The 27,818-nt window shown below is 45.3% G+C and overlaps 1 protein-coding gene across 1 annotated transcript; it reads left to right on the top strand.

Annotated features, from left to right (window-relative positions):
• Positions 1 to 24,866: 24,866 nt before the first annotated feature.
• Positions 24,867 to 26,944, top strand: LOC147849240 (uncharacterized). The gene is made up of 3 exons (XM_087337739.1): positions 24,867 to 24,962; positions 25,591 to 26,437; positions 26,682 to 26,944. The coding sequence occupies exon 2, from the start codon at positions 25,636 to 25,638 to the stop codon at positions 26,434 to 26,436; it is 801 nt and encodes a 266-aa protein (XP_087193865.1). The 5' UTR covers positions 24,867 to 24,962; positions 25,591 to 25,635; the 3' UTR covers position 26,437; positions 26,682 to 26,944.
• The last annotated feature ends 874 nt before the right edge of the window (positions 26,945 to 27,818 follow it).

Raw genomic sequence — 27,818 nt, forward strand, 5'->3', positions numbered from 1 at the left:
GAGGGTTGACCCGACCGGTCTTGCTTCCGACATGTTGAACCGGTGAAGCACCTTTGTCAGGTACTTCTCCTGTGACAGCCACAACTGCTTCTTCTTCCGGTCCCGGATGATGTGCATCCCTAGTATTTGCCTCGCCGGACCCAAGTCCTTCATTGAGAAGGTTCGGTGAAGCGCTTTCTTCAGCGCCCGTATCTTGACCTGGTCCCGTCCGACGATCAACATGTCGTCCACGTACAGGAGGAGTATTAGAGAGTCTCCTTCTTCGAACTTCTTCACAAACACGCAGTGATCAGACTGCGTTTTGTGGTACCCTTCGTCGGTCATGAAGGAGTCGAACTTCCGGTACCATTGCCGGGGAGCCTGCTTCAGTCCGTAAAGGCTCTTCTTCAACCGGCATACCAGGTGCTCCTTCCCTTTCTTCTCGAATCCTTCCGGTTGCTGCATGTAGATCTCTTCTTCGAGGTCACCGTGAAGGAATGTCGTCTTCACGTCCATCTGTTCTACCTCGAGGTCCATGCTTGCCGCTATGCTCAGCACCATCCGGATGGAGGTCATCTTCACTACCGGGGCAAATATCTCGTCGAAGTCGACGCCCTTCTTCTGCTGAAACCCCTTCACCACGATCCTAGCTTTGTATCTCGGGGGGTTTCCGGCATCTCCCGGTTTCAGCTTGAACACCCACTTGTTTCGAAGTGCCCGCTTTCCTTTCGGCAACTCCACAAGTTCATATGTGTGGTTCTCATGCAGGGAATCCATCTCGTCCTGCATGGCACTCAACCACCTGCGGCTCTGGGTGTCATGCTTTGCTTCTTCAAAGCTCTCCGGCTCCCCTTCGTCGGTTAGCAGCACGTGCTCTGGTTCCGGAAATCTCCGGGGGGCCCTTCTCTCTCTTAGAGGGTATCTCCGTTCCGGAGCTTCGGTAACCGGTTCTTCCGATTCTTCTTCATCCGAATCCATTTCGGGATCGGGGCCGGTTCCGGTATCATTTTCATCTTCTTCGGCCGGTTCTGCTTCTTCACCGTCTTCGGCCGGATCCTCGAGTGCTAACCGGTCTCTTGCCGGTCGGGACTGCTCCTCGTAGAGTTGATCCTCACCGGTCGACTTGGAGCTCTTCATCTTCTTCTCCGACTCCCAGTCGGCAAGTGTCTTGTTCTCCATGAAGATGATATCACGACTCCGGAATATCTTCTTGTCGACCGGGTCCCATACTCGGTAGCCGAACTCGTCATCGCCGTAACCGAGGAATATGCATGGCCGGGTCTTTGGATCTAGCTTTCCTCTCCGGTCCTTAGCCACATGCACATATGCGAGGCACCCGAACACCTTCAGATGCCGGTAGGATACTTCCCTACCGGTCCACACTCTCTGCGGCGTGTCTCCGTCCAAAGGTACTGAGGGTGATCTATTTATCACGTATGTCGCCGTCGACATCGCCTCAGCCCAAAACCCCTTGGGTAATTTCGCATGCGCTAGCATACTCCGGACCCTCTCCATTATGGTCCGGTTCATCCTCTCGGCCAGCCCGTTCAGTTCCGGCGTCTTCGGCACAGTAAACTCGAGCCGGATTCCCTTCGAGCGACAGTACTCCGCGAACTGCCCCCGGTATTCTCCTCCGTTATCCGCTCGTATCGCTTTCAGCTTCTTGCCGGATTCTCTTTCCACTCTCGCGTGGAGTTCTTTGAAGACGGACAACACTTGGTCCTTTGTCTTCAACGGTGCCGTCCACAGCTTCCGGCTGTGATCATCAATGAAAGTCACGAAGTACTGGGCTCCGCCATGTGACTTCGTTTCTACCTGACACACATCAGTGTGCACCAACTCCAATGGTGCGCTACGTCTCGTCGGTGGCCTTGAGTGGAAGGAGGTTCGGTTCTGCTTACCGGCCAGGCAATCAGTGCACTTCTCCAGGTGCACATGCTTCACTGGAATAAGATTGTCTTCTGCAAGCCTCTTCATCCCCTTCTCACTCATGTGGCACAGTCTTTTGTGCCACAGCTCACCGGCAGTGTCGGCTGCCACATTCAGCTCTTCCGGACACAACCAGGCATTCATAAGGTACAGTGTGTTGACTTTCCGGGCCCGAGCCACTATCAGGCTTCCCTTGCTGAACTTCATTACGCCGTTCCGGATGCTACCTGTGTAGCCTTCATCGTCTAGCCTCCCGGCCGAAATCAGGTTCAATCGAACCTCCGGAACGTGTCAGACATCCTTCAGCAGCATTTTGCATCCGGTCGGGGTTGTCAACCATACGTCTCCTATGCCGGCAATCCGGCACGTACCTTCATTTCCCATCCGAACACAGCCATGGTCACCGGCTGTGTAGGATGAGAAGTATCTACTTTCCGGGGTCAGGTGGAACGACGCTCCGGAATCGACCACCCAGGTAGTCTCATCGCCGGCAATGTTTAGTTCACCTTCTTCGGTGATGAGCATGATCTCCTCTTCACTTGCCGCGAGTGCCGTCGTTCCTTTCCGGTCCTGCCCTCGCCGATCCGGACCTCTCCGGTCCGTGGCTCCCCGGTATGCACCGTTTCTCTCCGGTGACTTCTTCGAATCGGTGTCGTCGGCTCCGTTGTCTTTTCGGTAATGCCGACAATTCTTCCGGAAGTGCCCCGGCTTCCCACAATGGAAGCATGTGGGTCTTCCTCTTGACTGCGACCGGGTCCCCGACTTCTCCCGTCTTTGCGGACTCCGGTTCCATTGTCTTCCCCGTTCCGATTCGGTAAGCAGCGCCTTCGAGTCGGAGGCCGGTTCTTTATCTCTCCGACGCGCTTCTTCGTTCAAAATACTTGTCTTTACCGTTTGTAGGGACAAGTTATCTTCGGTGCAGGAGGTGCTGAGAGTCACCACCAAGTTCTCCCAGCTGTCCGGCAATGTACACATCAGGATGATGGCTTGCATTGCATCCTCCAACGGGAACTTGATCGCCGCAAGCTGGTTCACGAATCCCATGAACGTGCTTACGTGTTCCACCATACTCTCGCCGTCCCGGTACTTGAGGTTCACTATCTTTCTCATCAGGGAGGTCCGGTTCAACGCATTCTTCCTCTCGTAGAGGCCCGACAGCTTCCTCCACATCTCATATGCGTTGGTGTCGTTCGCCACGTGTTGTAGAACGCTCACGTCGACGTATTGCCGAATGGTTGCAACGGCTTTCCGGTTCAGAAGCCTCCACTCCGTCTCAAGTACCCCCTTGGGTATTTCCGACCTGTCGATCGGTTCATACAGGTCCCGAACAATGAGCAGATCCTCCATCTTTATCTTCCAGTCGGCGTAGTTCTGCGCATTCAGCACCATCATCCCCTGCTGCCCGCTGCTGCCGCCTTCCATTTTCTGTGTTACCGTCGCTCTGATACCACTTTGTCGAAATTCCGTGCTCGGCCACAACCGAGGAACAGGATCGATTCACAGAAAACGGGAAATACATCAATGCACGAAAAACAATAGAGAGAAGGGTACACTGGATGTTTTACGTGGAAAACCCTAAATGGGAAAAACCACGGGAGTGCAAGACTCCAACTATCACTATACGCGGGAATGTACAATGGCGAGCTGCAAGGCGACGACCTTGAGCTCGCTGTCCTCGCCACAGGCGGCGGTATTACACAGAGGCGACGACCTCTTCCTTCCTCTTTCTCTCTCACTCTATCTCGGCTGCTCTCACTTCGCTCCCTCTTAGTGAAATGAGCAACAACAAAAACTGTTTGCCCTAAGTCATATTTATACACATATGACTTTCGGGCTATTTACAAATATAGCCTCAAGGGCCCTTGGCAAACATATTCACAGATATGTCCCCGCATCCGGATCTCTCTCCGGGTACATACGTCATCCGGCTCCGTAACCGGGGTCTTCAGCATCCGGCTCCGTAACCGGGTACTCTTCATCCGGCTTCATGCCGGGTACTCTTCATCATACGGTTCCGTCACAGCCTCCGGGCTTGCCGTCATTCATCTCCGGACATCCCATCCGGAGGGACCGAAATCCCAACACATATCGCTATAAATATGAGGCCTAGCTACCCTCATTTCAGGATATCTTGACTATGTCGAGACTCTGTTTCGTGGTGGGTCAACTCTTGTAGCGAGCACGCCAACACCAGGTACGACTCGACGCCACGACGGTGGTATGGAACGTCGATCGAGGCTCGAGTCCGTCTTGATCCCTTCGCTCGGGAGTGGTCGGGTGGATCAGCATCCTTCTTTCTCTCTCTCCTTTCTATCTATCTATCTTTTATCATTATCATATGCTTACTTTAGATCATAACTCTAATAGTTGGTATCAGAGCTTATGTTTCTAATGTTTCCTTTGTTTGTTTTTGTCTTCTTGATGGATGGTGATCGATCGACATGCGGTCGACCTTGATCCAGATAGTAATCAACAAAGGAACTTCGGTAACTCTTTCTTGTTTTTGTTTTTTTGTTTTTTTTCTTGTCCCATCTAATCATGTATATGGTCAATATGTAATTTCTTTCATTGATTCAATGATATTGTAGTGGTAATTAATTGGTTGTATAAAACGTTTACATATGTGTATGAGGTCAATACTTCATTTGACATATATTTAATATGTGATTAGTGTCATATGCGTAGGAGGTTAATACCTCAATAGCGTATTACGTTCACATACATATGTTACATATGCGTATGAGGTCAATACCTTGATTTTTTGTAAATGATATGTGTTTGGTGTCATATGCATAAGAGGTCAATACCTCAATTGTGTATTACGATTAACCCTTATTATTGGATGTTTCATGTGCGTAGAGGCTATATGCCTCGATTACGTGTCTCGATTTCATCATATGTTGGCTATTTGATGTTGCGATTTTTCTTAATATACGCATATGCGGTCACGTGTATACGTATTTGATCATATATGTGTGATAAATATACATATGTGTATGTTAGTTATAACGTAATTTCTATATCGAATGTTGTCCTTTTCGGGGAAAGGATCTTGGTGTCCATCCTCGCATTTTTGTGGGAATGGTGTAGTCATCATCCTTTTTTCAACAATCTTTTTTGTTGACATCCCCGTTGGTCACTTCAATTTCGTTACGTAATGAAATGATCATAGCCACAATGATGGTGAGAACGTAGGGCTTGACCCACTTCATGTGAGGTTGCTCCTAGGACACACATATCCAACATCCCTCCCTCATTACATGGACATGATGCCACCATGAGATCATTCTTACAAAAGGCATTCGTAATGACGTAAACACTGACAATTAGGTTGCACTTTGGTGTATGCCATCGTAATTATGAGACTTGAGGTTAGGTAACGTACCAACATAGTTTGTGGTAAACGAGGGGGAAATAAGGACTCTTGACATATATGTTTCTTTTAAAAAAAACATATATGAGCAAATGCCTCGCATATCTCTTATACGCATAAAATATTAAACATTCAACACGAGTAACCTATTTTGTTAGCTCAAGTGTTTAATGTTGTTAAGAATTAGGTAAGTAATTAAGCAAGGATTAATTAGTACCTAATTATGTGATTAGTTGATAAGCGGAAGATTATGTGATATGTGTGTGTATGTGTGTGAGAGGAAGAGAGAGAGAGAGAGAGAGAGAGAGAGAGAGAGATACACTTATGAACAACACAAGATGGGGGATGAGTAACTATATTAAATTAGCTTTTTTTCATCAAATACAAAAATACCTACACTGAGGTATATATACACCTCATGTGCAAGGGTGCACATGTGTGAGGATAATATAGGTACAAAAGTGTAACTCCTATATTAAATGTACTTAGGAGTGGAGGATATAGAATATCCCACTTAAGTACAAGGTCCTATTTAAGGCGTTATAGTCAACACTTCTAACTAGATTCTATCTAGATAACTACGAATTTACATGGTTGACTAACTAACTAAACTAAGTTGAGCTTGATCTCTCAACACGCCCCCTCAAGCTCAAGTGTGAGGCGTCTGACATCCGCTTTGACTTTCATTAGCTTCGTGTGCTTCCGTCCGGCCTTCAGCTTTCTTCGTCGTGCCAATCTCGGTTCCCCCCCCTCAAGCCGGTGACGAAGGCTTGTAGTGTGTGGGTAAAGGTCGACTACTTCCACCCATTATGGGTTACAAGCCGCTTTAGTGGAGCTCTTGGGCTCTTGTTCGGCCGCTACCTTCATCGCGAAGGCATAATGATGGGCCATGTACTCGTTGTAGCCATGCCGAGTGACGGGGTTCTTAGCTCTAGATGAGCGTCAAAGTTTTTCGCTCACCGATGTAAGTGCCTTCTTTACTCCGGGTGTCCGCATGATGGGTACACCGAACTCACTGTCTAGTGAGGGAGTCGATCCATCCGAATCATTGTCATTGGGGTAGTCGACTTCGTATTCATGCATCTTACCTTTGCCTTTGTCCAAGTTCGTACTTGGCCGCGACGTGCTTCGGTCACGTGGGGGCTCTTGTGGCCCACTAGGCATGTGTTCGAAGCGATCTCCATCTTTTACCTCTTGTTCGGTGGATTCCGGGTCGAGCGTAGTCGGAGTCGAAGTTGTCTCTGGTGTGTACCAGGATGCAGACTCGTAGAAGACTACGTCTCGACTTACCCGAACCACTCGGGTAGAAGGGTTGTAGCACTTGTACACCTTCTTCTCGTATGAGTATCCTATGAGGATACATTCCTCTGACTTCGCGTTGGGCTTCTGTCGTTGTTCGTTCAGGATGCGTACATTCGCAATGCTTCCGAACACCTTGAGGTGCGACAGGATTGGCTTCCTTCTGACGAGGAGTTCGTATGGAGTTAGCTCATGGACTCCATTGGTGGTGCACCGGTTCATGAGATAGATGGCCGTGGATGCTGCTTCGGCCCAATAGAAGTTCGGCATGTGCTTCTCATGCATCATGGCGCATGCTACCTCAAGTATTTGTCGATTCTTCCTTTCGGCTACTCCATTTTGTTGGGGTGTGTGTCGGCATGAGAATTCTCTCCGAATGCCTTTACTTTGGAGGTAGGAGGTGAATTCATCGGAGAAGTACTCCTTGCCTCCATCTGATCATAGGCATCGAATGTGCCAACTGGTTTCTTTTTCGACTTGCCCCTTGAGCTTTTGGAAGCGGGAGAACACTTCGCTCTTCTTCTTCATCGGGTAGATCCATGCGTAGCACGAGTAATCGTCGATGAAGGTTACGTAGTATCGGCATCCGCCGATCATCGGCGTTTGAGCCGGTCCCCATACATCCGAGTGTATGATGTCGAGGAGGCCTTTGCTTGTGGAGCTCTCCTTCGGGAATGGGAATCGATGTTGTTTGCCAAGTTGACACGCTTCACATACTCTGTCGACTCGTTTCGACTCGAATGTCGGAAGTCCGATGACGACTCCTTTGGTTTGCATCGCTCGAAGCCATTGGAGGTTTATGTGGCCCATTCTCTTGTGCCACAACTCGATGCTTGTCTCGGTTTTGAGACCTTTGGCGTACCTTGCCGATTTCACCTCGTTCGAATCGAGGATGAACATTCGGCCGTCTCTCCACCCCTTCGCTATGAGTCGACCATCTTTCTCGATGAAACATCCTTCTTTGTTGAAGCGGACTTGCATGCCTTGCTCCACGATTTGGCTGACAGAGACCAATTCTTCGTTATTGTGGGCACGTGCAAGACATTCTTGATGCAAGTTCGTTCGCCTTCTTTCCCGAATGGGACATTGCCGATGTGCCAAATGGGGTGTGTGGTGTCGTCTCCCATCTCTATGAAGTCGGGTCAGTCCAGTGTACACAAGTCACGAAACCACTCTTCGTGAGATGTCATGTGATGTGAGGCGCTGGAGTCGACAAACCACGCGTCTTCTGAGTTGGAGGTGCTTGTGGAGTTGGAGTCCGTCATAGAGTTTGCTCTATGCCTCATTACGAACATTCTGCCACGGTCGCCGTAGTCGAAATTTGGGGCGTAATTTCACTACGATCGTTGTAGTCGGAATTCGACGAGTGATTCGTGAACATTCCGCTACAGTTGTCGTGGTTGAAGTTCGATGCGTAGTTTGTGAGGTGTCGACTTGTTGAAGCCGACTCATTTCTCTTTTCTGACACTCCGCCTCGTAGTGGCCAATTTTGCCGCAATAATTGCAAGTTGCGGGCCTCGTTTGCCAACCATGTTCGGCGTGGAAGCTCCCCCTTCTTCCAAAGGTTCCTCGATGGCTTCCGTGAAGGTTTGAGTTCCCTTCACGTGATGGATCGAATTGACCTTTTCTACCGATGTGACCTCCTCCTCAGCCACCATCCGAATTCGAGAAAAACATTTGTCCTTCCGACGTCTTGCTTTTGGTTCGGATGTGGTTCTCTTCGACCAATAGCATTTATTGGAGGTCGAAGAATGAAGGAGGGTTTTCTCTTGCCAAGATTGTCGTCCGTAATGGATCAAATTGTTGTGCGAAGCCGCCCAAGCATACTTGAACCATCTTGTCTTCGTCGACGTTTATTTTGATGGAGCCAAGCGAGTCGCAAATGCTCCGGATATCTTAACTACGTCGAGACTCTGTTTCATGGTGGGTCAACTCTTGTAGCGAGCACGCCAGCACCAGGTACGACTCGACACCACAGCGGTGGTATGGGACGCCAATCGAGGCTCAAGTCCATCTCGATCCCTTCACTCGGGGGTGGTCGGGTGGATCGACACCCTTCTTTCTCTCTCTCCTTTCTATCTATCTATCTTTTATCCTTATTGTATGCTTACTTTAGATCATAACTCTAACAAAGAGGTTGGGGCAAAGCATATCAACGAAACAGAGATGTTTCAGATGGCCTCCAGAGAACCAATGGAACATATAGACGAGTAAGGAGGCAACCTTGTCAACCTTGAAGATGCACCAAGTTTTGATCATGTACAAGATTCAGCTGAGGAGACAGAACATGTTGATGCAGCACCACTGTCACCAGATCTTGGAGAGTAGCCTTCCAGACCTCCTAATGGAGTGATTGTATATTAGTTTGTATTTGTAACTATAAAATTGTAATACTAAATTTGTTTTGGAATATAAGATTATTCAGTTTGAGTACCATTTCTTTACACTATCTGATTGGTTTGCAAACTGTTGAGCGGCAAGCTCCACTGGAGCCGAATCGGCTGGATAAGCCTGAGCCAGTGAGCGAGACGGATCGGTAAGCCGGTGAGCAACCGAGCCGGCAAGCAACAGAGCCGGTGAGTTGGGGAGCCGATTAGCCGGATCCAATCGGTAACCAGAAGCCCAGTATTAGTTTAGACTACGAGGCAGTGATAGTCTCGTAGTAAGTGTCAGATGCTCGTGTGAGCATTGAAGTATGCGGTACTTCTATCAGTCCCATGAGGACTTGTATAAATAGTGCTACTGAGCACAGTTGTGATACAGAGTCCTTTTATCGTTTTTGAATATAGCCTTGAAGTTCTGCTCTCTCTGTCTCTCCCGTGTACTCTGTGTATTCTCTGCCTTCTCTATTTTCTAACGCTTCCGCAAGTAATCGTTTACATGGTATCAGAGAGCGAGGTTTGAGAACCTCTACAGCCGACAAACGTTGAGAGCAAACCCTAACAGGTCGTAAGAACAACAAATAGAGAAGTGATGGATAGAGGGATGGCTAGCTAGCTCCCTGTGGAGAAACTCGACAGATCCAACTACGCATCTTGGTTGTACAAGATGCACCAGTATCTGCTTGGGCATGGTTACTAGAGTTTCGTTGAAGGAGCCAACGAAACAGCACCTGATGCGGCACATAAGGATTTCCCAGGGTGGGAACAATCGGCAAGCAGAGTGATGTACTACTTCGCGTCCAGTGTCGGAGACCAATTGCTGAGCCACATCCAAGACACCAAGACGCCGAAGGAGGCTTGGCGAAACCTGAAGAAGGTTTTCACCGCGAGCACTACAACCCAGAAGCTGCAACTCCAACAGTAGTTGAGCAATGTCCGACAGAAGGACATGTCAGTGGCGGATTACACGGCCCGAATCAAAGAGATATGCGACTCGCTTGCCTCCATCAATGTTACTGTAGAGGAAGACGAGATGGTACAGGTCTGTCTTGGGGGCCTGGCGTCTAAGTTCAGAGCGTTCCGAACGGCGGTGTGTACAAGGGAGAATACGTCGTCATTTTTCGACTTACAATCGATGCTCCTTGTAGAGGAGAACCACGCCGGTGCGTCAACTAGCGCACCCACTGACAGCCGGATGCTGTACATGGAGGCGGATCGGTCCCGTGGGCGTGGTGGATGAGGCGGGTTGGCATGCAATGGAGGCGGCCGGCAAGAGCAAGAACGAAGGCACAGAGAACGTGCCGATAGCAGTTCTAGGACTTCCACAGGCAGGGGGAGTCAAGGCGGTGCCGGAGGTCGGCAAGACAAATCTGCAACAGAATGCTTGTACTGTGGCAAAAAGGGCCACAGAGAAAGCGAGTGTTAGAGAAAACGCACCGATTCGGACAAGTCCGAATCCGGCAAGGCCGGAAAGGATGGACGGCACGGCTCGCACTACGCGAAGGCATTGGGAGATCCAAGAACGGTAACGGGCCAGCCTTGGTGATGAAGCACGAGACGAACTCGATGAAGAAGACCACTTCCAAATCGGAGGAAGTGTGGTATGTTGATTCTGGTGCGTCGAACCACATGACGAGCCCCAAAGAGTGGTTCTCCTTTTTGGAGAAACTGGATCAACCAAGAGTAGTCGAAACCGAAGACGACACTCCTCACCCAATTGTGCACATCGGAGAAGTCCCTTTGAGCCACGTCAGACAGAAGGGGAAGCTGATGAACGTATTATACGTTCCGACAATCACGAAGAACCTGGTGTCGGTCGAATAGATCATCGAACAGGGTATGCAGGTGCGGTTTACGCACCTCGAGTGCTTCATCGAGGAAGAGGGCCAAATTATTGCGCAAGGGCGCAAAGATGGGAGGATGTTTATCCTCGACACCAATGACGTCGGCACCGCTCTGTTCGCAAAAGGACAGAAGGTCGAATCAGACATCGACCTATGGCACAAGCGGATAGGCCACGTCAATTACCGGAGGCTTCAAGACCTGCAAACGAAACAAGTTGTTTTCGGTTTGCCGAAGTTTAGCGGCCGGAAGGCCCAAGTATGTGAAGCCTACCAACTCGGGAAGCAACACCGGCTTCCATTCCCCACCGAACGTAACCGGAGCCGTAACAAGCTCGACCTTATCCATTCGGTTGTGTGGGGACCGGCATAGAATGTTAGTCTTGGCGGGAGTTGATATTTCGTCTCCTTCATCGACGACTATACGCGGCACACATGGATCTACCTCATTGAGCGGAAGAGTGAAGTCTTCGATTGTTTCCGGAGTCTCCAAAGCATGGTGGAACGGGAATCGGAGAGGAAGATCAAGTGCTTGCGGTTGGATGGCGGAAAAGAGTACTTTTCTGGCCAATTCAACAGTTATCTGCAGCAAAAGGGAATTCAGCGAGAGTTCAGCTGCAGATACACACCGCAACAAAACGGTGTTGCCAAAAGGAAGAACCGGTCGCTTATTGATGCAGCAAGGGCAATGCTGGAGGAGAAGAGCATGCCCAAATTCTACTGGGCAGAGGCAGTCCGAACAGTTGTCTACATCCAAAACCGGATCGGTGACAAGGTGTCAGCTCACGAGCTGTATTTCGGGCACAAGCCGAATTTGAGACACCTTAAGATCTTCGGTAGCATTGCATATGTGCATGTACCGGATGAGAAGCGGAGGAAGCTGGATGCAAAATCGGAAAAATGCATCCTAATCGGCTATGCTCAAGAGCAAAAGGGTTATAAGTGTAATAAACCCCGGACAAAGTAGGTCCAAGTTAGTGGAGATGTCGAGTTCGATGAATCGGCATCGTGGTACTCCTTACCGGCTCCGACTTCCGAATCCGACCCGGTGCCGGTGGATGAGGCTAGTGAGCCTGAACCGGCCCAGGTAGAGGATGATGAAGCGTGAACTCAGGATGAGAGTCCGGAATCGTTCCGGTTGAGCGGGCTGAACGAGAGACTAAATCAATCTGACCAGTCCGATGAGGAACCGGCGAGTAGTGGAGACTCTGTCGTGCACTCCCCGCGCAAGTAACCGAGGTGATGGTTCACGCGCAAAGAGAAGGGGAAGAAGAAGATGCCGGAATTCGAAACCGGCAACGATGAGTCAGATCAGTGTGCATCCGACTCTGGCAAGGAGAAAGGCGGATCTTCGGCAACAAAAACCGAACCGGCCAAGAAGGGCCTCAAACCGGGTAACGGTGAGTAATGTCGATGTCGTGAAGAATTTCGGCCAGAGGCGGAAACCAGGAAATATTGGCTACATCGGCGGGGTGCAGCATGTGCGCTCACCCTTGTACATTTAGTGTGAATAACGAGGGCGTCGAAGAGTAGTCAAGTTGGGACAGAGAATCCCATGTAAGTCGGGATTTATCCCACATTGTAACGCATCTCCCTCCTTGTTCTATAAAAGGAAGGGAGCGCCTCTTGTGAAGGGGTTGCCCATTTTGTGTTAGAGGGTATACCGTTAGATTTAGGGTTAGTTTCTTCTTCTTCTTCTTCGCGGTGTGGGTTGACTGCTGAGGACGGTTTCTGCTCGATCTCCTGTGCAAGACCCCGCTCTGCGTGACGAGCCCGAGAGCTCCCCAGACAGCGGCTTGGCAGCAGACTGTTGTGGTAACCTACCCTACCTTGGTCCGGCTCGAAGCCGGGAATGTACACTTTCCCTTGATATATATACATTTGCGTCTGTCTGTGCATATTCATGTCTCTGTTGGGGGGGGGGGGGGGGTCCGGTGTTTGTGTGGGTGTTTTTGGTGTTCCCTTCCCTGCGTTTCCTGTACATAAGTGTCATGATATGGCAAGACTCGAACCCATGACCTTATGCTACATGGGTCGAGCTCTTGACCATTAGACTATACATTGTAATACGTAGAATATTATTTTCATTTATGTTTTATTATAGAAAATTGATGTATATTCCAGATTTCTCTGGAACATTCTAGAAACTTCAGGAGTATTCCTTAGAACACTATAAGAGGCACAAGGCATTATTTCGAACCAAATCGGTTCAACGCCAGTCTTAAGCCTCCTAGCTACTGTACATTTTCTTCACATAATATATATCTTTTCTTATCATCACTCTCTCTCTCTCTCTCGATCTCTCTCTCCCTCCCTCTCACTCACTCTTTCCTTCTCTCGAGAGTTCTTCACCTCTCTTAGTACTAATACTTCTTTTAGTACTAATTCCTTCTCTGTCTTAGTACTGTTCCTGACAGTTTGAACCGATTTCCCTACCTTCTGTCTCTCTCATTTCCTACTAATCTCTTATTCCTCTTTTCTTTCATCCCATGGCCACTGTTAGCGCTGAAGAATATCAATTTGTTTTCTCAGAATTTCAATGCTTGAAAGAGAAGTTCCATGCTTTGGAACAAGAAAATCAACGGTTGCTGGGGGATCTTCAGCAAATCTCCTTAGAAAAGCAGCAAACGCAACAACAGCATGGGGAACTTGTGTTACGCGTGCAACAACTCGAAGCCACCATCGTAGCGATGCAACAACAAGGGCCCGGAACACAAGGGATTCATAAAGAACCCAAGATTGGCCTTCCCACGAAGTTCGATGGAACGCGATCGCAGTTTAGAGGGTTCCTTAACCAGGTACGATTAGTTATTCAAATGCATCCTTCCCGATATCCCACCGATGCATCACAAGTGGATTTAGTAGGCACTTTGTTAAGTGGCTCAGCGTTGGCATGGTTCGCTCCACTATTAGAAAAGGAATCTCCGTTACTCAACAATTTTGAAGAGTTTCTAGGTGAGTTTAAAGCATGTTTCGGAGATACTGACAGCATCAGGACCGCAATCAACAAAATTCGGCGATTACGCCAAGGTGACCGTCCAGCCTCTGCATACGCTGCAGATTTTCGCCTACTCGCCGCCGATATCCCTTGGGATGATCAAGCGTTGATGGAGAAATTCCGTTATGGTTTACGCAACGACGTCAAGGATTTACTCTTGACCTTCCCCGAAGAGCCAAAGTCCTTAACAGAAGCAATCAGTCGCGCAGTGAGATGTGACAACCGCCTCTTTGAGCGACGTTCAGAACGACAGCCACAAATGCCGAGGGCAAGATCAGAGCCCACCTACGCCTCAGTGGTAGCAAGACCTTTTCCGAGGGAGTCATATAATGCGCCTCCAGCGAATACTCCGACTCCGATGGTGATTGACACTACACGTCGTCGAAGGCCATTATCCGAAGAAGAAAAGCAGTGACGCCGTACAAATTGACTATGTCTTTACTGCGGTGGACTAGGACATATTGCAATAAATTGCCCCCATAGGCCAAGAAGACAGGTAAACCAAATAGTCGCTAGTTCTAATTGTACTAAACCCGAGCCTATTTCAGTAGGGATATCCGATAGTCCTAATAGTACTAATAGCCCAGATCTAGCGAACAGATTTGATGTCCTTAGTCAGTTAGAAGAAGAGTTAAACGATTAAGTCCAGCCAAAATAGGAGCCGTTTGGTTGGACAACCCTAGATCTGTGCAGCCCATTAGTGGTTCCATTCCCTCTAAACAATTTAGTGATGTGTTCATAGCCCAAGTAATAGTTGGTACTAAAAGTACCCCTCCAGTACATGTCCTAGCACTCCTAGATTCCGGAGCTAACTCTTGCTTTATGGATAAGAAATTTGCTCAAACTCATAAGATATCCCTAAGAAAACTCCAGTGTCCAGCCTCTGTAGTAGTCATTGATGGACGTCCCATTGCTTCCGGAAATATCATAGAAGAGTCAGAGCCCATTAATATTGTCCTAGATAACTTATCATGTGTAGTATCATTTAATATTATTAGTATCCTAGAACATCCCATAGTTTTGGGATTACCGTGGTTCGAGTTACATAACCCAGACATAGATTGGAGAACAAGAGAAATCCGGGGTCGACAAACCCAAGGGTCAACTCAGAAGATGGCAACCATTTCACTATGTCAGTTGCGTAAAGAAGGGTGCAAGGAAGAAATGTTCCTCTTTGCAATATCAGTAAACCCCTCCAGCACCACTAAAGAAGAATCCACCGTTCAACTTCCCGAGAAGTATCGTCATTACGTCGATGTGTTCGACAAAGTACAAGCCAACACACTTCCTCATCATCGACCGTACGATTGCCCCATCGATTTACAACCGGGAAAAGATCCTCCATGGGGACCGATCTACAATTTGTCACCAACCGAGCTGGAAGTCCTTCGGGCCTATATAAAGGAGAATTTGGAAAATGGTTTCATTCGGCATTCGAAATCTCCAGCTGGTGCGCCCATTTTCTTCGTCAAGAAAAAGGATGGATCGCTTCGTCTCGTTGTAGATTACCGTGGCCTAAATAAGGTTACAATCAGGAATAGGTATGCTCTTCCCCTTATCGCAAGTCTTTTAGAACGGATCAATGGTGCCAGGTTCTTCACGAAGATCGACTTACGGGGAGCATATAACCTCGTACGGATCCGACCAAGAGACGAATGGAAGACCACGTTTCGCACCAGATATGGGCACTTCGAGTATATGGTCATGCCGTTCGGTCTCACTAATGCGCCGGCAGTCTTCCAGCACATGGCGAATGATATATTCCGAGATCTATTGGATGATTGTTTGATCATCTATTTGGATGATGTACTGGTTTATTCAAAGACCCAAGAAGAACATGATTCTCATGTACTATTAGTACTAAAACGACTTCGAGAACATGGTCTGTATGCAAAGCTGGAAAAATGTAGTTTCGGGTGCAACCAAGTGGAATTTCTCGGGTACATCATTTCGTCAGAGGGCATCTCCATGGACCCAGCTAAGGTCAAAACGGTGGTAGAATGGCAGACTCCGCGTTCGGTGCGGGATGTGCAATGCTTCCTAGGCTTTCCCAATTTTTACCGGAAGTTCATACAAGATTACTCAAAGATCGTTCTACCTCTCACACAACTTACCAAGAAGGGACAACCGTTCATCTGGTCTGAAGAAACGGACATGGCTTTCGAGAGTCTTAAAAAGGCATTTACATCGGCTCCAATTCTAGCTCATGTCGATCCGGAAAAACCATTCATTATCGAAGCTGACGCATCGGATTTTGCATTGGGGAGCATTCTGTCACAATAGGGGAATGATGAGAAGCTACATCCTGTGGCTTTTCACTCACGCAAGTTTGACGCCGCCGAAATCAACTACGAAATTCATGATAAGGAGCTATTGGCAATAGTGGATTCTTTTATGCAATGGAGGCATTTTCTGGAGGGATCCTCTCATCCGGTCACTGTATTTAGTGACCACAAGAACCTTGCCTACTTTCAGGATGCTCGTGTGTTGAATCGACGTCAAGCTCGGTGAGCCCACTTCCTCACGCGTTTCGACTTCAAAATTACATATCGTCCGGGGAAGCACCAAGGGAAGGCAGATGCATTATCACGGCGTTCGTATCTAGCACCCCGTCCCGGCGAGCCAGCTTTCGATAACCAAAAACAAGTCATCTTGGGACCGGCACGACTACAAGCAACACAGATCTTTGACATGCCCATGGATTCCCACGTTATCGATACCATACACGAAGACTTGAAGATAGATGCGTTCGCCCAAGCTATACTAGCACAAATTGATCCCTCTCAAGCGTCGTGTTCACAGTCGCAACCACCAGTACGAACTATCGGCAATTCAAATACCATGATGGATTACTCTTCTTTAAAGAACTTTTGTATGTTCCTAATGGTTCTTGCTGCCTTCAAGTAGTACAAAACTGTCATGACACATATACAGCTGGGCATTTTGGTAGTACTAAAACATTACATTTAGTACTACGATCATTCTAGTGGCCTTGTATGCGACAATTTGTCGAGGATTTTGTTCGGACTTGTGATACATGTTGCAGAGAGAAAATGCCAAGGCATCATCCATATGGTTTATTAGAACCATTATCAATTCCAAGCAAGCCGTGGCAATCCATTGCTCTAGACTTCATCACAGATCTTCCAATTTCTAAGGGGTTCAATGCGATTCTAACAGTGGTCGATCGATATACGAAGATGGCTCATTTCTTGCCATGTACTAAGGAGATCTCCAGTGAAGACACTGCCGAAATTGTCATGCGTGAAGTATGTCGGCATCATGGACTTCCCGATAGTATCATCAGCGACCGTGGACCCCAGTTCGTGTCAAAATTCTGGAAGCACCTTTTTAACATGCTCAAGGTCACTTGTAACCTCTCCTCCGGCTACCACCCCCAAACCGATGGCCAAGCTAAACGAACCAATCAAACGCTGGAGCAGTATCTACGGTGCTTTCTCAGCTATCATCAGGATGACTGGGCAGATATTCTCCACTTCGCCGAATTTGCCTATAACAACTCTATCCACGCATCCACTAAAGTTACGCCATTTTATGCTTATACGGGATGTCACCCCCAGTGGTGTGTACTTGAAACCCCAAAGGTGTCCACAAATCCTTGTGCAGAAGATCATTTGGAGAGGTTACGCAAGATACAAGCGGATGTATCTACTCACCTCCAACAAGCTCAACAAACACACAAGGTTTATGCGGATCGTCATCGACTCCCATCTAGTTTTAACATTGGAGATCGGGTATGGCTACTCCGACGACACATCAAGACTACTCGCCCATGTGAGAAGTTGGATTATCGGCGATTAGGTCCTTTCCGTATTATAGGAAAGATTAATGATGTCGCTTTTCGTCTTGATCTACCTCCACAACTTCGGATACATCCAGTGTTTCATAGTTCTCTCCTCGAACCCTATCAAGAGAGCACCATCCCAAGACGTATTACACAGCCTCCACCCCTGATCGAGCTTGAAGATGGACCTGAGTACGAGGTTGCCGCCATCCTTGATTCCAAGCTTGTTCGCAACAAGCTCTACTATCTAGTCGATTGGCTAGGATATAGTCCCAGCGAGCGTACTTGGGAACCGATAGAGAATGTCACCAATGCTCGTGCTCTTCTTGAAGACTTCCATCGTCAATATCTAGACAAACCGGGTCCTCAGTCCAAAACGACTCGTTACACTCGTCGTTTTAAAGGGGGGATAGTGTCATGATATGGCAAGACTCGAACCCATGACCTTATGCTACATGGGTCGAGCTCTTGACCATTAGACTATACATTGTAATATGTAGAATATTATTTTCATTTATGTTTTATTATAGAAAATTGATGTATATTCCAGATTTCTCTGGAACATTCTAGAAACTTCAGGAGTATTCCTTAGAACACTATAAAAGGAGGCACAAGGCATTATTTCGAACCAAATCGATTCAACGCCAGTCTTAAGCCTCCTAGCTACTGTACATTTTCTTCACATAATATATATCTTTTCTTATCATCACTCTCTCGATCTCGATCTCGATCTCTCCCTCCCTCCCTCTTACTCACTCTTTCCTTCTCTCGAGAGTTCTTCACCTCTCTTAGTACTAATACTTCTTTTAGTACTAATTCCTTCTCTGTCTTAGTATTGTTCCTGACAATAAGGGCATGAGTTGGGTCGGCGTGGTGTGTGTGTGTGTGTGTGTGAGTCGGTGTCAAACGCGCGCGCTCTCTCTTCCTCTCTCTCTCTCTCTCTCTCTCTCCCTCGTTCGGTTGCTTCCGGAACGCATCCGGAATCGTCTTCTCAGCTTCCCTTCTTCCCTCATCCAAGACCCCCGTGGTCCCGCCCTTCTACATGCACGCGCGTAATAACGTGACACTGGTCCACCCGCCAGAAGGATCCTGTCAAGCGGTACGAGTACAATGAGTACATGGCGCATCACTATGTGTACATGACTAAGGTGGCGGAAGTGCGTGAGCCGGAGAGCTACGCAGAAGCGGCCAAGGACGCAAATTGGCGTGCCGCTATGGAGGAAGAAATGTGGGCACTTGATGTCAACAAGACATGGGACCTGGTTGACCCTCCTCGTCACTGTAAACCGATCGGATGCAAGTGGATATACAAGGTAAAGTACAATGTCGACGGTTCTGTTAACCGGTATAAAGCCCGATTAGTGGCAAAGGGATACGCGTAGACCCACAGAATCGACTACAACGAGACCTTCGCTCCTGTAGCGAAGATGACGACGGTTCAAGTGGTGCTGGCGGTTGCTGCGGCAAGGGGGTAGCATCTTCATCAGATGGATGTGAAGAATGCATTTCTTCAAGGTGATCTTGAAGAAGAATTCTTTATGACTCAGCCTCCTGGTTTTCAATCAGAGATGAACAAGTCGGCGGTATGCCGGCTGAAGAAGTCGTTTTACGGCCTGAAGCAAGCCCCTCGAGCTTGGAATGCGAAGATCACGCACCGGTTGCATAAGATGGGGTTTGTGGCCTCCAAATCGGACTCTTCATTGTTCATCCAGCAAGGCTCAGACGGTCCGGTATGTATACTGCTGTATGTTGATGATCTAGTCATCACCGGACCGGGTCTTCCAGAAATCAACCGCGTCAAGTCCCAGTTGTCAGACGCATTTGAGATGAAGGATCTGGGGGACCTTCATTATTTTCTTGGGATTGAGGTGATTCGAACCCCCGACGGCATATTTCTCTCACAACGACATTACGTCTTAAATATGTTGTACAAGTTCGGCATGACAGAATGTCGACCTGTCTCCATACCCTTGGACCAGAACCTGAATTTTCCTCCCAACTCTGGACCGGCCTGCAATGAGAAACAATTCTGACAAATCGTTGGAAGCCTTATTTACTTGACTATCACGCGACCCGACATCAGCTATCCGGTCGGAATGATAAGTCGGTTCATGCAGAAGCCGATCGTGGAGCACCTTCAGTGCGCGCAGCGGATACTATGATATGTAAGCGGCACGAAGGACTGGGGCCTGTTATACCGCCGCGGTATACCCGAAGAGCTGGTCGGTTACACCGATGCCGACTGGGCCGGAGATGCATCAGATCGCCGATCAACCTCCGGTTTTATGTTTTCCCTTGGGAGCGCAGCTGTTGCGTGGAGCAACAAAAAGCAGCCAACAATGGCTCTGCCAAGCACTTAGGCTAAGTACCGGGGCGCGACCGTTGCCACCTGTGAAGCCATTTGGCTTCGGTGACTCCTACAAGACCTACGGATCGAGGTACCGACCCCAATTCTGGTCTACTACGACAACATAAGCAGCATGCAACTCGCCAAGAACCCTGTATTCCATGCTCGCACAAAGCACATAGAAGTGCACTATCACTTCGTGCGTGAGTGTGTGTTGAGCGGTGAAGTCGAACTTCGGTATGTTCACAAGGATCGGCAAGTTGCCGACATCTTCACCAAGCCGCTCAGACCGGACAAGTTGCAGCACTTCACCGAAATGCTTGGTGTTCAGCATCTCGACGTGCCACACTTGAGGGGGAGGACGGGCAAAGACACCGGAACGGGCAAAGGCAAAGAGACTGTTGCCGACACCGGTAAGGGAAGAACCGGAAGAGGGGGAGACAAGGGGGCTGAAGAAGCCGAGGATGGAAGCAAGGCCAAAACCCGGACGTGGTCTGATGTTGTGAAGGGCCTTAAACCGAAAGACGAGTCGGAGGATATCGACTCGGACAAGAGCTGGAACAAATCAGGGACAACCGATTCAGATCAACAGAAGGATCCGGCTGAACCGAATCAACTAGAGGCCAAGCAGACATGGATGCAACGGAAGTTGATGCCATCGCGGAGGAACCGACGGATCGGCAAGCACCGGAGTCATAGCAGCGAAGGAGCTAAGAGGGGCCTATTGAGCAAACATGCCAACCGAGAAGGTCGAGGCGCACAGAACCAGAAGGGTCGCGGCAAACGGGACCGGACCGAACGAGGAGCACGAGCAAGGCGGAGCGACGCCAGGAGAAGTCGGTTGGAAGAACCAACTGCCATAGAGGCTAACACTAGGATCCAACCTCAAGTTGAGCTTGAGGGGGAGTGTTGAGCGGCAAGCTCAACTGGAGTCGGATCGGCTGGATAAGCCTAAGCCAGTGAGCGAGACAGATCGGTAAGCCGGTGAGCAACCGAGCCGGCAAGAAACAGAGCCGGTGAGCTGGGGAGCCGATTAGCCGGATCCAATCGGTAACCAGAAGCCTAGTATTAGTTTAGACTACTAGGCAGTGATAGTCTCGTAGTAAGTGTCAGATGCTCGTGTGAGCATTGAAGTATGCGGTACTTCTGTCAGTCCCACGAGGACTTGTATAAATAGTGGTACTGAGCACAGTTGTGATACAGAGTGCTTTTATCGTTTTTGAATATAGCCTTGAAGTTCTGCTCTCTCTGTCTCTCCCGTGCACTCTGTGTATTCTTTGCCTTCTCTGTTTTCTAACACTTCTGCAAGTAATCGTTTACACAAACTTTAAGTGTCTATCATATATTTGTATTGGTTGACTCGCAAAGTATGTGGTTGTTAAGTATAACTTTTATTGAATAGATAATGATGAACTTATCGATTGTATGACAAATGTTGGTTATAATTGTTTCTTTATTAATATAATTGAATTTAGCTTTATTCTAGGATTTCCGAGCTCTTTAATCTTGGTTATTTAGTTTCGAGTGTACAAAATAATATTAAGTCAACATTGTTGCTCACTTGATCTTACATTTAGGTTGTTCATATATGATTGGGATATAATGTTCGTAGAAGTTTTTGGGCATGTGAGGTATATAATGTGATATTCACTTGTGAATATGTGTCTAATTATACCCAAAAATGCAATTTGCTCATTTAATATAACAAGCTTTATAGGAGTTCGAGAGAAGTATAGCATTGAAATTGTTCAATTGGATTCAAATTCAACATTATGTAAAATGAAGCATATTACAATGATAGTTGAAAGCATTCTCGTAATCCAAGTGAATGTTTGGCTAAATATATGTATGAATTGAGAAAATATAGGTTAAATTTGAAATCTTGATAATATTAACTGTGTTTTTTATTGATGTTTTTAAAAGTCATGTGCGCATGCGTGATACATTCTTGAAAGTTTGTTAAAAAATTGTAATTCTTGACATCTCATATATTTATCAATAAAGGAATGTGACATATTACCTGTTCTAAATGACCCGATGTTCCTTGTCTTCTCGACACAGTGGAATCGTTAACGCAAGCCCTATTACATTGTACACAACATGACAACACCATTTGCAATTGAAAATTAAAAACTAAGGTAAAAACGTATGCAATAAATAATGCACCCACCTAGATTTTGCGGACTAGGGATCATGGCCAAGCAAGATGTTGTATTTGAAAGTGCCAAGGTCTGACGAGGAAGTAGTGACCGTGCCTACAAGTGTTCTTGGTGATAACGATGGTTCTGGTGTTGGTGGTTGTACTTGAGTTGTTCTAGTGGGTGTTTGCAATGGCATCTAAGAAACACTTAGTTGTAATTGGTTGACACATTTATGAAGGTAATCATAATTGAGTGTTCTCAAGAGAGCCATGTGTGATGTTATATCCCCCTTTGTATACCCTAGTACCATCATGAAATTCTATGTGGAGAATAGAAGTGTTGTGATGGTTGATGGTAATTTCTCAAACATTGGCTCCATAATGACCTAAAACCCATATGAAAAGAGTTTTAGTATTTATGTGTGTGGATAAATGAATGGTTCTATGAATGTATGTATGGATGTGTGTGAATGAATGGGTGTGTGTGTGTGCACGCGCGGGCGAGCGTAAATGTGTGTTTATGAATGAAATTTTGTGTATAAAGGTTAGTATGAATGTGTGATGCATGTGTACGAATGAATTGTTAAAGTCGAGGTATTATGTATATGAGTGTATAAATGTAAATGTATGAATGTGTGAATGAACAAATGATTGTATGAATGTATTTGGGTATATATATGATTGTGAGAATATGTATAAATATATGAAATCATCTATATATCATATATGTATGCTTTTGTGTGTGTGTGTGTGTGTGTACTTGTATAATTTTATACATGTCTATGTGTGTGAGTGTATAATGTGTGTGTACATGTATGCTTGTAGTTGTTGAAGTATGTCTATATGTCTATATTTGTATGTACCTATTTGGCAATGCATTTGAGTGTGTATGTTTATGCCAAATTATGTATGAGTGTTTATGTATATCCTTGTATATCGCAAAAAAGTGGGGAAAAGCTTTGTTCATATGCTTGCTATTTTTTGTGTATATGCAAAATCTAACCCTAACCCTAAAACTAACCATAATATCTATGTACCTATGCATAGAAATGGCCAAAATTGAGGAGGAGCACTTTGTTTCTGCATGTATCCCTCTAGGTGTTCTTAATGGCCAGGGGGAGAAGGATAATGAAAAGGGGGATCCAGAATCCCCCTTTCTTGTATTTAAAAAAAAATTAAAAACATGTCGCTAAGTAATGTGACCTATTGCATGTCACATTGCAACGCTTCCAATGTGTAAACATAGGACAAAATATACGATCGTCACACAACAATGAAGTTAGTGACTCCAGCTTTCTATGTCACCAAGAAGTGATGATGATGGAGATATCTACTATGATTCAAACGCATCTAGGGAAGATATATAATGCCCAAATTTAAAAGGGTGATAATACTCATAGGACAAATTTGGCCAACTACTCTGAGACAAACCCCTACCCAATGGCTCTTAACATATCAAACAAATACAATATAAGTACATACAAACAAACAAACACACAATCCATACACATTTTAAAAAAGACTCAACACAATATATACTCATCGTTTAAAAATTTGCATCATTGCGTGATGTATAAAGACTCAACACAATATATAATCATCGTTGTGTGACATCCACATGTTGCTATGTGACTTCTATTCTACATCATACAATGATGGTACGTAAGAGATACATACAACGACAATCATAACCATGTATTTTCGCATCAATAACACACTAGTTTTTAGTAGTGTCATGAGAGGACATGTAGCTTGCATGCATTCCATGCTCGTACATGTGCATCAAGTGTCCTTAATGCACTTTCTCATCAATGTGCACCAAGTAGTGTCCTTTCATGCATTTCAAAGAGAAACCTATTTAAAGAGGTTCACGATGAAGATGAAGCATTCTCATTCAACACGAATCTTCTCTATTTTCTGTAAATAATGTCGTTCATTATGAAAGAAAAAACACCACCATGACTAACTTGCAATGAAATTTCTATATAGAACTCTAGGGATCTAAATACTAATGTTGCTACTACAAACGCAAGCTCACCCTACACACCGATCCAAATGTCGAATACGATTGTGACCTTAGAGAGTACTTTACAATATATTTTCTCACCCAACTTGTGAATCGAAAGTGAAGGCGTTCAACATATCCCAATAGAACCATAGCCCCCAATACCTCAAGACCTCAAAAATGATTTGGAAACGAGGCATCACTCCGCCGTTCTCCATATATGGGAAAATCCAATTGAACGACGATAGTTTTACCTAAAGTGAAAGATATCCACACTAATTTGATACACCTCAAACTCATTCTAGTCATTAATCTTTATATATATTTTATTGTAATTAGCTTACCCTAGTGGTAAGTTGTTAACGCAAGCAAAGACTCTGTCTTGGGTTTGGAACCCAATTTTCTCACCTCTCTATTATATATATATAATATATATATATATATCTTAAATCACTAGATGCCAATGTGGAATGTAGGAGTTGAACCCATGAGCACTTGCTCTCCATTTGGGCTCGTTAGTTCCTCTCTCTCTCTCTTTTTGCAGGTGCATATGGTGAAGGGTTGGATGACTCTTTTGAAAATGTGATGTTCTATACATACATTAGTGGGTGCTTGCTTTTTTTGAAACATATATACATATATGAGGCCTATGAACTATGCATATACATGTATGTATGTATGTATGTATGTATGTATGTAATGTGAGATTTTCTAAGCAATGGATTTGAGAGGCACCAGAATTGAAGCATTCATGATGTGCACATATGTACATGTATGTATGTACATATGTATTGGAAGCAGTAGTAGGAGGAGGAGGAACAGCAGCAGCGGCCATGGTGACTTGCCTTTACACCAAAATGCAGAAGTAAGTTACAAGAAGAAGGCAAAACCCTTTAACTCTGCCTTTTCTGCCTTTTAAACCTCAACCAGAAAAGCTTCTGTCCAAGGAACACGATTTTCTTTTCCTAAAACCCTAATCAGATAAGATTGATGTTGAAAAAAGAAGAAGGAAAGAAATGAATACACTTTTGACGTTTTGCTTCTTTCTAAAACCCTAATCATATCGAAAAATAGTTTCTCCTTTTGTTTTCTAACCTAATACTTTCGTGCAAGAAACAACTGGAAAACTATTTATCAGTATAAAGGTTTCTTGACTCTAATCAGATTGAGATTCTGTTGAGTTCTTATTTAACTCTAATCAGATTAGATTATTTTGAAGGCCAAAGAAAGAAAAAACTTGGCATGCATTGTAATCATGAAAATATATCTCCTACCTGCATTTTTCATACCTAGTCTTGTTGCAATCATACGATGAGTTTTCATATGAATTTGGTGATGATATAATTCAGAAAATATAGGGTTTTCTTTACTTCTCTTTCTGATGTATGAATTTTTAATATATAGGTTTATACGTATGTGTGTATGTATATGTATACACATCTAGTGTTTTATATCATTGTCTTACTTCAATATTTAAATTTACTTGGTTGTAGCAATACAAAGCGAAATCAGTAAAAAAAATCCTGTGATTTTGATTGATGGAGTATCAAGAAGTTGTGAAGAGGAGATGGAGAGAGGAACAATGTTGTCCTGACAAACGGAACAGAAAAGCAAAGCAGAAGAAATTCATACATGCCTGCCATATAGACTTTCCTCAGTACACTGTCATCATAGGATGGAAGAACTGGTGTGCTTTTGAACCCGAGGAAGATGAAAATGGGATTGAACCATTGGTGAGAAGGAGGAAAAGGCATTTAATGCTCGAGGGGAAAACAAACCATTCTGATTATCACCTTAAATCCACCTCAAAAACATTAGTGATGATTGAATCCGAGAATGTCATTGAAGGAGGAGTGATTTATCCACATAAATCTAGATTTGATGAGGATAGTGAAGAGAAGTTTTCTCGACAGAAGTCATTTATTTTTGAGGAGATGAGAGAAGAAGAGATCTCTCAACATAAATCTATGACCCCGAATTCCTCTTTCTTGGAAGAGAAGAGAAGGTCCGATGATAACTTTGACTTGCCAATGGCTCCTGAGAGAGATGCATCTAACACTAATGAACTAAGTAATCCTTCTATAACTAACAATCCAAGCAATCAATTATTAACCAGAAGAGGAAATAAGACTTCAGACCTCAGAGTAAAGAAGTTCTTGGACCTTGAGACGATCTATTCAATGAGCTTGGCCTTGGATAGATTGACAAGAAATCTGAGTTGGGAAGAGGAACTTATTATTGATGTTAAACGGAATGTAGCTAGGACTGATGGTGTTAAGGACGAACAGAGAGCTAAAAGAGTCAAAGCCAACAATAGTGGTTCTGATATTGAATATTAAGGTAATTCCTTATCTGTATGTTCATGATTTTGAAACTAACTTGGGCATTTGTTTAATGTGCATTAATGGAAATACCTAAACATGACGGTTTATGGTTTAGCATATAAAATCTTGAAACTCAAAGGTAGTAGTGTACATACATGTAGATGCTCTGTAATGTGCCCATCATTTTTTTGTGTTTGAGAGAAAGAGAGAATGGCAGTTTGATGTGCTTCATGTTTATTCGATTGTGTCACATTTTTCAGAACGTCGAGAGTGTCCAATTTCTGGTCAGCTAATTCCTGGAGATCTTCAAGATTTGGTTTTCAATTCTCAAATGAATCAGCATGTTGATTTTCATACAGCTAGGGTATACCTTTCTCTATATAATCGATTAATTATCGTTTAGGAGTTGAGCATTCCACTCTTTGTCAGGTGCATCATGATACTTGCATTGCTTCATAATGATGTTAATCCAACTTTATGACTGCAAAATGAGGATGCAAAGGAAGTCTCTCTCTTTCTCTCATATATATGAGACACACACATACATGTGTATGTATGTTTACCCATTTTTTTGCATTTAAAAAAGTTACAAGTAAATATGCATATTACAAGCATGACACAACTCAAATATGTGTATTCTTGTGACTCAATTTACACGAGATACAAATTTGATTGTGTGCACATGACTAGTAGATTTCAGGACGCAATATGCACATATACAGTTTTAACATTTATCGTGTTAAGATATTGAATGCCAAGTGAAAGAAAGATATGAATCCTCACTTTGTAATTAGGTTAACATTTAAATGTTGTCTCAAGTTAGATACGGCATTCGAGGTATACCTTGACCAAATCACCAAGATAGTTGTGATACAATGCTATGCAGAATGATGCTACCATTAGCTTATTTCCTAATGTTGGAAAAGTTGGCTGATTAAATTGGTTGAGGAGGCTCTTATTGAGTTTTGTTTTTTTTACGATTTTCACCAAATTTGTTGCGAAATTTTCAACATTGGGCTCTGACGGACTGAGGTAATGTAGTGGTCATGCTGAAGAGATTTTAAACAAGGGGACAAGAATAGCCAGGTTTGCCAAATATTTGTAGAAAACAAAATTCTTTATGGGGAAACCATGATGGTTCTTTGATAAGCCACTAGCTTTGTGGAAAACGACATTTCCTTAAGGAAGTTTATTAAGTTCACCATATGTAGCGAACATAAAGAATTTGATGTACTAAAGCAGTCATCACAAGCTATAAGAAATCATGAGATGGTATACTCTAAACACCAACCAAGTTGATATTGTATTGTTCATTCTTGAATCTACAATGTCGTTGAAGGTCATGTAGGTTTCCTAGATTTCTTGTAGCTTCTAGGTTTTAGGGAAGCATCTTACTC

The sequence above is a fragment of the Azolla caroliniana genome, unplaced genomic scaffold (assembly GCF_043228905.1).
Source record: "Azolla caroliniana isolate FFs.n. ecotype wild unplaced genomic scaffold, voAzoCaro1.0.p SCAF_109, whole genome shotgun sequence".
Lineage (NCBI taxonomy): Eukaryota > Viridiplantae > Streptophyta > Polypodiopsida > Salviniales > Salviniaceae > Azolla > Azolla caroliniana.